Source organism: Podarcis cretensis (assembly GCF_951804945.1).
Source record: "Podarcis cretensis genome assembly, chromosome: 2".
NCBI classification, from domain to species: domain Eukaryota; kingdom Metazoa; phylum Chordata; class Lepidosauria; order Squamata; family Lacertidae; genus Podarcis; species Podarcis cretensis.
The window spans coordinates 103,209,121-103,223,777 of NC_137171.1; the positions used below are offsets into that span (position 1 = coordinate 103,209,121).

At 42.6% G+C, this 14,657-nt stretch overlaps 1 protein-coding gene across 13 annotated transcripts in view; it reads left to right on the forward strand.

Annotated features, from left to right (window-relative positions):
• CADPS (calcium dependent secretion activator) overlaps window positions 1–14,657 on the forward strand; it is a 334,379-nt gene that overhangs the window by 101,074 nt on the left and 218,648 nt on the right. For all 13 annotated transcript variants that reach the window (XM_079958109.1, XM_079958115.1, XM_079958104.1 and 10 more), the window contains exon 4: window positions 14,073–14,153. In XM_079958109.1, the coding sequence (XP_079814235.1) occupies window positions 14,073–14,153 (81 nt within the window). The remainder of the gene's footprint in view (window positions 1–14,072; window positions 14,154–14,657) is intronic.

Here is a 14,657-nt window from a genome sequence, read left to right on the forward strand (position 1 = left end):
TTGAAGCCTTCCCCTCCTGCGGGTTCGGAAGCTCACAGGCTCCCCTCCTCCTGAAAAGCTGTCACTTCCGGTACATTCCCTCGCTCTCTCACATGAACTTTCACTCACTGGCTGCCTACTTGTTCCTCCAGGTTTTTCCATTCTATTGTCTCTCTCCCCTTTTTCATCCATCTCTGCTGGCATGTCTTCACAGACAACTGCCTATTCTGCACTGGGGGTTCTTCTATCCCGACCTCTATTTGGTTGGGCTTTCCAGCTGATTTGGGGATTGATTGATGGATTGGCTCAGGCAAGGGAGTGGAATATAACCTCACTGGTATTTCTAGACATCTTAGTGGCTTTTGACACCATTGACCATTAGATGTGGACTATGTGGACTATGTGGATTGGTAGGGTTCCACTCAGCTAATTCCACTCCTTCAAATAATAATAATAAATAATAATAATTTATTATTTATACCCCGCCCATCTGGTTCCAACCTTTGGCAATTTTCTTAATTAGGGAAGCATCTGAATCCCAATTCCAGATGAGGAGCAGTCTCGACTCCATGGCTGAGCATGGATTTGGAGTCAGGCATTCCTGGTGAAATCAGTATGCATCCCTTGCTATATTTTACAGTTGCAAAGATAAATGAGTACTTTTTGATGTTGCGTTCTACGTAGGTGCTCTTCTGTCCAGGTTCTTTTTATGGAAATGTAATGGGAGTACACCTGTGGTAGGCTTTGGTATCTGAATGGTAATAGTTCTTCAGTTCTTGGTGCTTTTAACACCGGGGAGAACCCTCCATGTATGACATTTGTATGACATTTGAGACTCTTCCCAGGCCACTCCTCATTCCCAGGCCACACCCCTCTTTCCTAGGCCACACTCCTCAACTGGCTTTGTTTGACATACCCTTTGAGTGTTTTTGCCTGGCTCAAATGTATCATTGAACTCTGATAAATCCCCCCCCCCCACTGTAGTGTAGTAAAACAGCCCCACTAAAATATACTCGGAGTTGAGTGTTGATTCCACGCTCTTTATTTCAGCTCATGGTAAACAGTGAGTGAGCTCACCTCTGGCTATATATACATTATTTACACAATGGGTCACATGTGATTGGCTGATTCAACTCCCCTCCTGGAGCCTGATTGGACTGTTCCTGCAAGCCAAAAAGGTTGCTGATTCACTTCCTTCTGGAGGCTGATTGGGCTGCTCCTGCAGGCCAATCAGGTTGCTGATTCACTTCCTCCTGGAGCTGGATTGGGCAGCTCCTACAGACCAATCAGGTTGCTGCCTTCTAGGATCCTACCTGCCTATTGTTCTAGGATCCAAGCTGAGTACATAACACCCACTAAAATGCATTTAAGTAGATTTTTTTAATTAAAAAAATAGCTCTATCTCTACTTTTCCCTCCATATTTAAGAATAAATGAAAAAATAATTACAGAGATTTCTCACCTTGTGATAAATTGTCATGCGGATTCGCTCTAAGTGGCATCTTTTACTTGCTTGAGTATGCGCTTGGTTCTTTATAGAGTTTCATGCTGCTGCAACCTAAATCTGGGTTTTTTAGGCAGTAAGGACAACAAGAATCATATCAGGAATTTATTAGAGAGCAGCCACTGCAGCCTATATACAAGAAGAAACATAGTAGGAAATGTGCAAGAAATATGATATTGATATATATATATATATATATATATATATGGCAACGCATTCACAGCTGGTTGAAGTTATGGCTGATCAGCACTAGGGGGTTGGAAGCTGGCCAGGAACAGCAGTAGTCCTGGTGCATTTCAAGTATCCCACTCCAATTTAATTAGAAAGTTATGCTTCATCTAGTTAGGTTGCATAGCTGAGCTCATCCATAAAAGGAGAGCTATTCCTGTTCCTACAGTCCTGATGCTGACTCATAATTTAGGAAGCATATTTTTGATTGTTTCTCATAATATCAGTTTGCATTTGATATTTCCTTAGATGGTGGATAGATAGATAGATGATAGATATATTTTTTATTAATTTTTCTCTTATACAATTTAAAATACAGTGGTAACTCGGGTTACAGACGCTTCAGGTTACAGACGCTTCAGGTTACAGACTCCAGTAACCCAGAAATAGTATCTTGGGTTAAGAACTTTGCATCGGAAGGAGAACAGAAATCGTGCAGCAGTGGCGTGGCGGCAGCAGGAGGCCCCATTACCTGAAGTGGTACCTCAGGTTAAGAACAGTTTCAGGTTAAGAACAGACCTCCAGAATGAATTAAGTTCTTAACCCGAGGTACCACTGTACTCATTTAAACATCCTTAAAATATCAATGACTTCCCTTCTTCTCTTTCCATGGTTCATTTTCCATATCTTAAATCCCTGAATATTTTACATAAAGTAAACCATGCAGTATTCCATTATTACATCCATCAAAACTTCCAGGCTTCCTCAACCTCGGCCCTCCAGATGTTTTGAGACTACAGTTCCCATCATCCCTGATGTAATGGTTCTAGGGGTTGCTCGTGCGTAAGTCGTCGCCACACCTGGCTGAGTCACCTGGGTGAACCCTTTCTGTCCGGACAGCCACTCATCTGTGGCTGCCTCAATCGCTGGCAGAATCCGTCAGTGGGCGTTTCTTGAACTTCTTCCAGCAAAGAAGTTCTTTGACGCCAAGTCTCCGCCTACTCTCCCTGCGTGGAAGTCTTCTGCGCAGGGAGGGTGTGGGCAGTGGAGGACCCGTGCTCTCCCCGCTGGTCTCCGGCGAGGAGTCATGGAGCCTCCTCACCGATTCCCCCATCTGCCCCCCTTCTCCACTGGTGCTACGCTGATTTCCTTCCCCCGCAGATGGGCTGCCTCTCTCCCTCCTGGGACGCTCTCCGGCATCCCTCTGGAGCCCTCCCTCCTCCTCTGGCTCCGATGGCAGTTCCCTGACATCCGACCACTGGTCCTGCTAGCTAGGGATCATGGGAGTTGTAGGCCAAAAACGTCTGGAGGGCTAAGGTTGAGGAAGCCTGTCCCTGACTATTCAGGGCTTTAAAGATTAAAAAAAAATGCCGACAAATGAAGATGACATATTATTGCAGCTTCATGAGCTGATCTGCAAACTTTTGCACCAAGTGGAGATTCCAAACAGTTTTCAATTTCTGTTTCCTAATTTCAGAGCTAGAGGCACCTTTGGGAAGGCAAGAACCCAAAGGTGTGGCTGAGTAGGGGGCAGCCCTGATCATTCTCACACTGCCTGGCTTCCTCCTCAGTTGCATACGGATTCCCTATTATATAAACTAGCAGTGCTTTACTCTGATCCAGACTGCATCCCAACCCTAAGTAATGCAAGTCATGAAAATTTTGCTTTAACCATAACATGGGTTTTATGGCTTGAGAGATTATTTTGACTTGATATTACAAGTGGCTGCCTAATAACTCCTGTCCAGAGACCATAAATTCCTAGTAAAACCTTGCTAATCATTAATAACGATCTGTGCCTGGTAAGAATAAATTCCATGGAGAACAAGGAAGAGGGTTCTAGGGAAGAATATCACCAAACCAGAACACTGGTTAGCCGCAAGAGAGAAAATCCAGTCTGAGTCAAATAAAAGGTTCACCACATGTCCAATAAATCCTTTTCAATAACATTAAGACTTGTACAGTAGGCTATCGGCAGAGATAAATTCAGTTAGATATGAATAATAAGCCAGCAAGCATCTCTCTTGATATCACAAAAGGACAGGACAGTCGCTGGTCACATATTAAAGAGGGAGACTAAGAAAAACTGGTCCTATAAAAAGAGAGTTCAAAGTAAAAGCTGGTGGTTAACCTTCGAAATCAATTTTAGCAATTGTGTTCTCGGAATGGCTCCAGGCTGTGCCACTTCTAGGATTTCATTTTTTTATATACATCATTGAATTGAAACAAAAAAAGCAGCAATTCTCCCCCACCCCACCTCCGGATTCATTTGCAGCTCCCACTTAGTCTCCTAGCAATGCCAGACATTCAAAGGAGCACCCTGAGATGCTGTTCACATATAACCTGCTTTTCTTTTTCTTTTATCATCATCATAATCACCATCACTTACATCCCACCACTCTGCCAGGTTGCTCAGGGTGGCATGCATGGCACGGTCTCCCATTTTAGAGTTAACTCTGTAAGGTGGGCTAACCTATGGTCACCAGCTGATCTTTAAGGCCGAGAGAAGTTTTAAGGACAGATCTCCCCAATCATAGTCTGGCAATCCAATCACTACATCACGCTGGCTATTCTATGCCTGTACTGAAGAAAGGAGGGCTCTCACTCCTTATGTCAAAAGTGGCAGCTGCTACTTGGCAATGCTTCTTGTGATCTCATGCCTTCTTGTCATCCTTATAGATCCATCACTACTTATTTTATTTCTTTATTTTATTTATTCTTCTTCTTTGGTGATCACTTGTAGCTGAGTAAGATTGCCTTCCATAAACATGGTTTTAGCAGTGCATCTGTAAGTGACTGTGGAGGCCAATTCTGGATCCACACGTCCTTCAACAGCGGGGACATAGGTTTCCAGGTGGGAGTTGATCATGGTGAGGGTTTGCCAAGTGTGCCGTCCTCTTAGCACGTTTCTCCCTTGCATCCTGAGTTTGAGTGACTTCAAAGTCCATGACACCTTTGGTAAAAACTGTTCTCCAATTAGAGCACTTGCAGGCCAGTGTTTCCCAGTTGTCTGTATTTATCTTAATTGTCTGTGTTTATACTACACTTTTTAAAGATTTGCCTTGAGACAGTCTTTGAACCTCTTTTGTTGACCACCAGCATTACGCTTTCCATTTTTAAGTTTGGAATAGAGTAGTTGATTTGGAAGATGATAATCAGGCTTCCGCACAACATGACCAGTCCAATGAAGTTGATGTTGAAGAATCATTGCTTCAACACTGGTGGTCTTTGCTTCTTCCAGTACACTGGAATTAGTTCGCCTGTCTTCCCAAGTGATGTCTCCCAAAACTTTTTGGAGACACCGTTGATGGAATCTTTCGAGGAGTTGGAGATGGCGTTTATAAGTGGTCCATGTTTCACAGGCATATAGTATTGCATTTCTATCCCACCTTTCTTCCAAGCTGCTCAAGGTGGCAGCCCATAGTTCTCTTCCTCCCCATTTTATCCTCACAACAACCCTGAGAAGTAGCTTAGGCTGAGAGTGAGCGACTGGCCTAACATCATCCATTGAACTTCATGGTTGAGTGGGGATTTGAACCCTGGTCTTCTAGGTTCCTAGTCCAGCACTCTAACCACTGGATTCTACTTAGGAAGACCTCCCTAGACCCAGAAGTGTTTAACAATCACCCAGTAGTGAATATCCCCTTTAGTCGCAAGGCACTCAATATGGTAGTGGAAACCAGACTTCAAGCATGCTTGGAGGAAACTGATTATGTGGATCCAATTCAGTCTGGTTTCAGGCCCAGTCATGACACTGAAACTACCTTGATTGCACTGGCTGATGACATTTGGGAGAGAGAGATGTGGCGAGTGCAACTTCACTCGTCGTCTTTGACCTCCCCGTGGCATTTGATACTTTTCCTTCTGGAAGGTGGAAGGTTGGGGGCACCATACTACAGTGGTTCCACTTCTACGTCCAAGGTAATTTCCAGAAAGTTATCATGGGGGACTATTGCTCAGCATCGTGGGAGTTGTCCTCTGCTGTCTGGCCATGTTCCATTGTGTCGGCCATATCCAACAAATATATAGTAATAAATAAATACTTCCTCTGATAAGGTGGTTTTGGGGTCCATTCTCAGAGCCTCAGTCTCAAATTACTTTCTTGTAATCTGGCTGTCACTAATTTTGGTTGGGATTCCATCACAAACCATCAAATTAAATAGTTTGTTGGAAGGTCTTGTGCAGAAAATCCACTTCCCCCAAAGAGTGGCTTTTAGCAATAAGGAAGGTGACAAGAAAATGCACTGGAAACGGTGAGATAGCACTTGTTTTCACACAACACCTTCTTTAACTTCCCTGGAAACAAATCGGAATGAATGCTCAGAAAACAGTTTGTTTGGAAGTGCCCTTGGATCTAGGAGTTTTGCAGTAGTAGTAGTAGTATTTTTACTTTATTTTTTATGGGGGAGATACAAACTGAACATAAAACCCCTTTTCCCCAACACAAAGGCATAGTTCAGGTGTAAACATTAATAGTAAATGTCATACAAGCACTGAAGTGGAGAGAGACTGAAAGTATAATTTTTTTAGAAATGACTTTAAGAAATTCATTCTGAAAGAGAAAATATGGGGTAAAAGGTTTCCCTCGTAAGTGAGCAAGGGCATTCTCCTGTTCCGAGGCTGTTTTAAAATAATAACAATGGGTAAGGGCTTTTAAACAATGAGCTATGCGAGATTTTAAAATGCTGTATGTTTCACTTTGCCCTCTCCTGCCATCAACGCTTTTGTGATCAAGGCACTGATATTAAGCAGAGACTTATCTTTCTCTTCGCAGTGGTTCAGTGAATTGTCATTATGCTTAAGCATGATACAGGTTAGGACATTCAAAGATACCATCTGCAGTGATAATTATCAGGGCACATCTTAACATGTGAATTTCTCTGCAGTGTCAAACCCAGGCTGAAAGCCAAACAATTTGCTTTCAGCTGCTTCATTTGAATTATCTGCTGTACTGGGGTTTTTTAACCCATTGTTAAAAACCTCAGTTAATACAGGTAAGATATGAAAATAAAGAGCCCATCCTATTTCCAATTCAAGCAATGCAGTTTAATAGTACAGAGGTTTAGTTCTGTTCTTCTTCTGGTTTGGGGATGATAGCTTAATAGATATTATAACTGATGGGAGATACTTTTCTACAGTATCTCCTGAAGGAGTGTCTCCACCCCATTGTTCTGCCTGGACACTGAAGTCCAGCGCTGAGGGCCTTCTGTCAGTTCCCTCACTGTGAGACGCCAAGTTACAGGGAACCAGGCAGAGGACCTTCTCGGTAGTGGCACCTGCCCTGTGGAACGCCCTCCCACCAGATGTCAAAGAGAAGAACAACTACCAGACTTTTAGAAGACATCTGAAGGCAGCCCTGCTTAGGGAAGCTTTTAATGTTTAACAGGCCACTGTATTTTAATATTTTGTTGGAAGCCGCCCAGAGTGGCTGGGGAAACCCAGCCAGATGGGCGGGGTATAAATAAATTATTATTATTATTATTATTATTATTATTATTATTATTATTATTATTAGGATACTGTCCTGTAAGCACAGTTAGACAGATCCACACACACATTCATACACAAATACCTTCTAAATGCCTGTGCTGTCTCAAGTCTTTGAGATACAGGAAGGTTACAAATATGAATGAATGAATGAATGAATGAATACATAGTTTTCCTACAGCAAATGAACAAAACACCCTCCAAGTAAACAGAGTTGCAAGTACTATTCAGAACTTGACACTTATTTGATTGCACGATGTCTAAAAAAATATATAGATTCCACAAGCAGAGCCAAATTTATTTATAGTAATAAAGCTGTTTTGCCCTTTGCTATTAGCATTCAGAAAAGGTGGACCAATTGCCTGAAGCTTTGGGAATATGTTTATTATAGTACAGCCAGGCACAGGCCTGAAATCTCTGAACTGTGAAATAAGATTTCAGTAACGAAGGGAAGAAGCTCTGGCTCTTACCAAATTGTCTCCTCTTTCTCATAGCTTTTGCTCATTTTTGTACTTCAGGCTTTGATCGTTAAATAGATGAAGAAGGAGGATGCTTGCTGGTATAATAAAGAAAATTTAATAGTAACAGCAGGTTGCAGCCTCTTTGCCAGCACCAACAATGCACATCCATATGAGCGAATGACTTCATTTATTATAAATACTCAGCTTCTGCATAGCTATGTGGAAAATTATCTCTGTCGTGGAAAGCTTTACCTGCTGATTTCTGCAGGTCAAGCTCTTGTTCAAGGCACAGAAGGAAGCCAGGCTGGGGTGGGGTAAGGTTTCTGGTCAGGTGACAATCCTAATGAAATCGGGTCTGGTGAATAATTTTTTGCATAGGAGTATTAATACTTACCATAGAGACCAAGTTCTCAATGTCAGGGACTGGATGGACGCAGAGGAGTGGTGGGAGGCACCAGCTGAGGAACCTCCAGGGGAACAAGGCTCAGAGCCAGGGGACTGGAGGTGGGACAACAATGAGTGGTCAGAGGGAGAAGATTGGGGAGGGAGGTGTTGGAAGCTGAAGATGCAACAGTGTTTAGTGACCATGTAGAAGGTAGGGTGGAGAACAGTCCAGAATCAGAGGCAGAAGTTGATTTAGGAGGGAGGCCAAGAGGCAGAGATGAGTCCATCTGGTGAAGAGGTTCATATATCTCCCTCTCCTGCTGCGACTAGCTCCCCTCCTCCCTGGTCTCCCAGAACCAGGAGAGGCATGAAAAGGACAGAGAAGTTAGCTTCACCCAGATGCAGTCTCAGATTGGTTGGGGGAAATCCTGGAGTGGAGGGGACTTAGGCAGCTGTACCTTCAGTCTCAGCAGCTGCTTCATGGGGGCAAGACCTACTGGAGGTTACTTGCTGTGCTCATAAGGCCTGACACTTTCTGCTAATAAAGAGTTAACTCCAACATGCACAGTGTGATTTATTGCTGGTTCGCTCCTGTCGTCTATATGGCAGGGATGGGGAACCAGTGGTCCTCCAGGTGTTCTTGGGCTCCAGCTATCATCAGGCCTAGCCAGCATGGCCAGTGGCCAAGGATGAAGAAAGCAAGAGTTGATACAATTTGTCTTCCTATCCTTGCTACACAGTGTTGCATTGATTATAGAATCACAGAACTGGAAGGGATCCTGGGGATCATCTAGTCCAAGCCCCTGCAATGCAGGAATATGCAGCTGTCCTTTATGGAGTTCAAGCTTGCAAACTTGGCATTATCATCACCAGGCTCTAACCAACTGAGCTATCCAGATGCATAGCACCTGAAGCTAGACAATTTGGCTCTTGAGGCAGAAAATCACACAAGCGCCCCTCTCTCCTTCCCTGACAGTCAATATTCAATAATAATAAATATAATAAATAATTTTCCACCCTTCCATGATACACAAAATGGGCTGTCTGAGGTGGCTGCCTCACTCTGCCGAATGGTAAGATCGGCCCTGCCAACTGAGGTTAAAATAAGCCTTGCCAAATAAACACGTTCATTGCTTGTTAATCAAGCTGGTAGCCATTAAAACCAATTAAAACTTGCATCCACAGTGGATATAATAATATGTACAGTATAATATAATTGCCCATCCTCAATATGGCCATAATACCATAATTCCAAGATAAGAAATATGTTCAGTGTGTGCCTGCAAGATAGAGATCTATTTTCTTTTCTTTCTGTCTCTAATGCTGTTATCTGCCTCAGGCTCTTAGACAGGGCAGACTGCATATTCCTGCCATCAAATCTAGCCAAATATAGTGATGCAGCTGAAATTTGAGATTAGTTTGTAAGTCAAATCTAATATGTCTGTAATTCTCATTGCATAAAGAGGCCTGACTTCAATCCAATAAACTTTAATATTTCCATAGCTAAAGCTCAGATGGATTGTAAGTTCATTTATATGGTCTGGGCCTGTGTGGTCAGCATAATGGGGGCACAAACTGCAAAGGAGGGGACCCCTGGAAATTATGCAAAAAAGCATAAAGTATCAGAGGTAGCCAACGTAATCGATAGAAATAACAATATAAGACAACCTCTCAGGTGGGTACCATTGCTATTTTGGGGAGAACAAGGGAGGCATTCATGGTGAGTTCCGGCACCTCTTTTTCTGGAAAAATAGCACTGACTACAATGATTGTACATAAAAGCACAAATGAAATAGGCACATACTGTGACATATGTGAAATAGAGTCACACAGCAGCCAAAGATAAACTGAAGCTTCATCTAGGAAGAGTTGCTTCCCATAATTTGACAGCCCTGTGGCACTTTCTATTGACTTTATCCCATTGACCTTATCTGTGGTTTCTGTATGATGTGCGGGCAGCCACCTTTTTTATGCACAGCTCCTGGAAACATTACGTGACCACAAAGCACCACTTCCAGTGACATTTCTGACCTGGTTTTGAAAGCTTTGCGGCAAGAGAAGCTTCTGTCTCAGAGAGGCTCTTACCTTTTTTTAAAAAAAGGAAAATATAGAAGAAAATGTTTTAGAGCTCTTTTACAGTAAATTTAACTACAAACATACTTCAGAATCTCATAATAATGGAGAACTTTTGACCTCAGCAATTCTTAACATTAAATTTATAACTTGGTCATAATTTGCATAATTGTGAATTATGGTGGGATCAGTTCATCCACCAAATCTAGGCAAGTTTGCTGCAGATTTGGGGCGGGAGAGAGAGAGAGAGAGAGAGAGAGAGAGAGAGAGACTAACCTTGTTTTACTAAGCTTCATTTCCTTGACGTCTTTTCCTGAGTCATCTAGACTTAATGTGAGAACTGCATTGCCTGCTGAGGTTCTGAAAGCAGCCTACAGTGTCTGGGCTTTTTTTCTGATAGAAAACAAATCTGGTGGGAACATGTGTCTCATAGGCCATGTATATGGATCTTGAATCAGAGGTGACACTATTCTGAAAAGTAGCCCTAATGTTGTTTTGGAACGTGCTTCCAGGCCATTAGTTCAAGACACGGATGTAATCCTTGAGTTGCCATAAAAAGTGTGTCAGTGCTTGATGTCCTGCTTTCCTTCAGAAGCTGAAATGTCATTGCCAGCAGCTGTAGGAGATGTCCTTGCAAACCTGAGAGCAGTGTCCCTGTGGTCCACTAAATCACGGAGGGCCAAGGCATTTGTTGTCTGAGCACTGACCTGAGGATGCTACTTTGGAACTAACATCACCACAGAAATGATTGGCCCTCGTTTTGTGGAGATTGTTCTTTGAAAATGCCTGCAAAATGAAAGGTGCTACGGTAGTAAGGAAAGCAAGAGGACATGTTTCAAGCAAAACAGCGCCCTTCCCTTCCAAATATAGCCTGCAAGTTTATTTTTGGCAGTGCAGTTAACCTCAATTAAAAGAGCTCAGAATAACAAGCTTTTGAATTACCAAAGAAAGCACCATGACTGTAGGATTATCCTTCACTTTACTGAAATACGGAGGCAGTAGACAGCAATATGTCTTTTCAATGCGGTAGATAGGAATGTCTATGTAGTGCATTCTTACACAGGGGACAATAGTGCAGTGACAGAGGGGGGTTGCTACTTCTGCTAGACAAGGACCTGATTGCAACTCTCACTGAAAGCAGAATAGGCCCCTTCCCACATTTCAACATCCTTAGCATTGGAATGAGACGTTTTCCAGGAGCAGCCAGGAACCCGCCCATGCGTGCAGAAACGCGACCTGAGTTTACGAATACAGTTTACCGCACACCTGCCTGTGCGCTTGTGTAAAGAAGCAGCTGGTGCAGCTTGCAGGTTCAGCAATGCGATGATGGATAGATGGCACAGTCTAATACATTCAGGGAACTATAACCTAAGCGCTCATGTCTAGTCAGATTGGGAATTGAAACCGTAATGGTTCCTGCGGCTGTAACTTTCCAGACTGCACTGCACTGCACCAAGCAAGCAAGCGCTTGCTGTGTGGAGCAATTTGTCTCCCGAGAAGGATAAAATATAGGGTGGTATTTACAGCAACCCCAAGCCGGCTTATAAAAGTGTTTTATGGAGACCTGTCACCAAAGATAGTGCTACTGTACACAAAGCGCTCCGGGAGATTTCTTTCTTTTCCCCCTCTCTCTCTCTTCCTCTCCCATAGCTAGAAGGGATCGCTGAGAGCTTCGGCATTTGCAAAGTCTGAGGGGAGAGGAGGTGAACTGATCAATAATTAAGATAAAATACATGGAAGGCTTCTGGCAATGATAGGCTGAGAATACTCTACTACGTTGTAAGCCCAGTTGAACTCAGTGGGACTTATTTCTGGGCAAGCATGTGTAGGACTAGGCTGAAAGTTACTTGGAAAAGTGGTGCATTCTCGCTGCAGACAGTAGGTGATATAATAATAAGAAGCTTGCACAGAGTGGAAAAGGAGGGGTCTCAAAAGGAACATCATGACTGAACTTTCAGAAAGTAGACATTATCAGCTTTCCGTGCCTTTAATAAAAATGTTTGTGGGGGTGTGCATTTAAGCAATGATGTCCTTTCAGCAGTCAAGCTTTCTTTCTCTTTATAAAAGGCATAACTGGCATTTGATAGTGAAGAATGGCAGCAGCTGTCTTGCGAAAGTAAAATAAGGCATCAGCTCTTCTTGCAGAAGCAAAAAACGATGTTAATGGTAATAATCTGTTGGGATGGTTAGCATGCACACACACAAACACACACACAAACATAACATGGTTATAATTTGGATATTTCTAGGCAAGTCACAGAGCAGTTCATGCAGTCAAAGGTGAAAAGCTGGGCATCCCTGTACCTAGTAAGCAAATGAGTTTGGAGCCTCACTTGAGAGTATTTTTAATTAAGGTTCCTCTTAGGAGCAGGACATAGAACAATCCCAGTAAAATAAATGGAGGTCGTATTGCAGGGCAGGTGGGGTGAAAAAAGAGTGAAAAATGAAATAAAAAGTGGTTTTTAGTCAGTATCTCTTTTTTATTATTAAAGTTTTCTTGGTTTACAAAGGTATGCGCAATGTCTCTTTTTTCAAGTTACATTTTCCATAGGTCAGTCTCATTTGTTGAGACATTAGGGTTACCTTAGGAAGAAAAGGGGGGAAGAGGTGGAGGGGCCGTGGTGGGTGGGGATGGCGTGGGGTCGGGAGGCGATGTTTCTATTTTACTTAATGTACGTGTGGGGATTTGTGTCAGCGTTGCTTGTGCGGGTTCTCTTTACTATTCACTTGTGTTCCTTTGGTGGTGAGAGAAGTTGAACAAAAAGAAGACGACGACAAAAACAACACATAATGGCATTTATGAAGGAAGACATTTTGGGGAGATGGTACAACTCCTTGGAGTTTCTGACACTAGATGCCTTTCTCTTTACAGTTAAATATTGCAGGAAAGAGTAAACGCAGCTATTTGTAAGACACAGAGGGATAAAGCTGTGTGTCTGATAGATTGTGCAACAGGCTGCAAATGAGTACACAGCATCAATAGTAGTGCAGAAAACTTTGAAAAGTGCTATGTCTATATTTTATTTATGCTTGCTTCACATCTCCTGGCATCTTACAAAACAGATGGATAGATGGTAGATAGATAGATAGATAGATAGATAGATAGATGATAGATAGATAGATAGATAGATGATAGATAGATAGATAGATAGATAGATAGATAGATAGATAGATGATGATAGATAGATGATAGATAGATAGATAGATGATAGATAGATAGATAGATAGATAGATAGATAGATAGATAGATGATAGATAGATAGATAGATAGATAGATAGATAGATAGATGATAGATAGATAGATAGATGATGATAGATGATAGATAGATAGATGATAGATAGATAGATAGATAGATAGATAGATAGATGATAGATAGATAGATAGATAGATAGATAAATAGATAGATAGATAGATGATAGATAGATAGATAGATGATGATAGATGATAGATAGATAGATGATAGATAGATAGATAGATAGATAGATAGATAGATAGATGATAGATAGATAGATAGATAGATAGATGATAGATAGATAGATAGATAGATAGATAGATAGATAGATAGATACCGTATTGTTCGCTCTATAAGACGCACCAGACCATAAGATGCACCTAGTTTTTGGAGGAGGAAAACAAGAAAAAAAATATTCTGAGTCTCAGAAGCCAGAACAGCAAGAGGGATCGCTGCACAGTGAAAGCAGCAGTCCCTCTTGCTGTTCTGGCTTCTGGGATAGCTGCGCAGCCTGCATTCACTCCATAAGACGCACACACATTTCCCCTTACTTTTTAGGAGGGGAAAAGTGAGTCTTATAGAGCAAAAAGTATGTTAGATAGATGATAGAAAGATAGGCAGATAGGTAGGCAGGCAGGCTGGCAAACAGGCAGACAGACAAATAGACAGATAGACAGACTGACAGACGGGCATGCTGTAATACTGTTTCTTCCATCACTGACTGCTTTTCCCCCTTTCATTATTGCTATAACAGTATTAATTATTTTGTTTTCTTTTTGTGCAGCTGGACAATCCAGACGAACAAGCCGCACAAATTAGGCGGGAGCTTGACGGACGTCTCCAAATGGCAGATCAGATCGCCAAGGTAACAACATTCCCAACAAAGTCTGCCACTGGGAGATGCTGGGGATTGAGTCTGCAAAGCCTGCAAAGCCTAGACTCTGATACTGAGCTGGGACCCGTCCCCCAGGGCACTGCCAAATCCTGAGCTGCTGAGCCAGTTTGGGGGAGGATGAGGAAAACCCTGTAAGGTATGGTAGGGAGGGCTCACCAGCTGCTGTGTCACATCACTCTTCTGGGAGAGAGAAAAATCGGAATCTGCGTCCCAGCCTCCCCATCTGCAAGAACAAATATGATGTAGTGTTTTCCTTACAAGCCCAGATATATCCTTAGTGTTTTTGACAGCCCATGAAGCTAAATATATTACCAATTCCAGGCCCCTCCAGTTCATTACTGAGAAGCGCAGATGCACAACAAGTCCCTCCAGAGTAAACCACAAATCCCTGTAGGATAAATGCCTCGCTCATTGTTTACGTACCAGCATTTGCCGGGCTTCTTTGAGGAATCTCAGAAGATGGGGCTTTTCCAG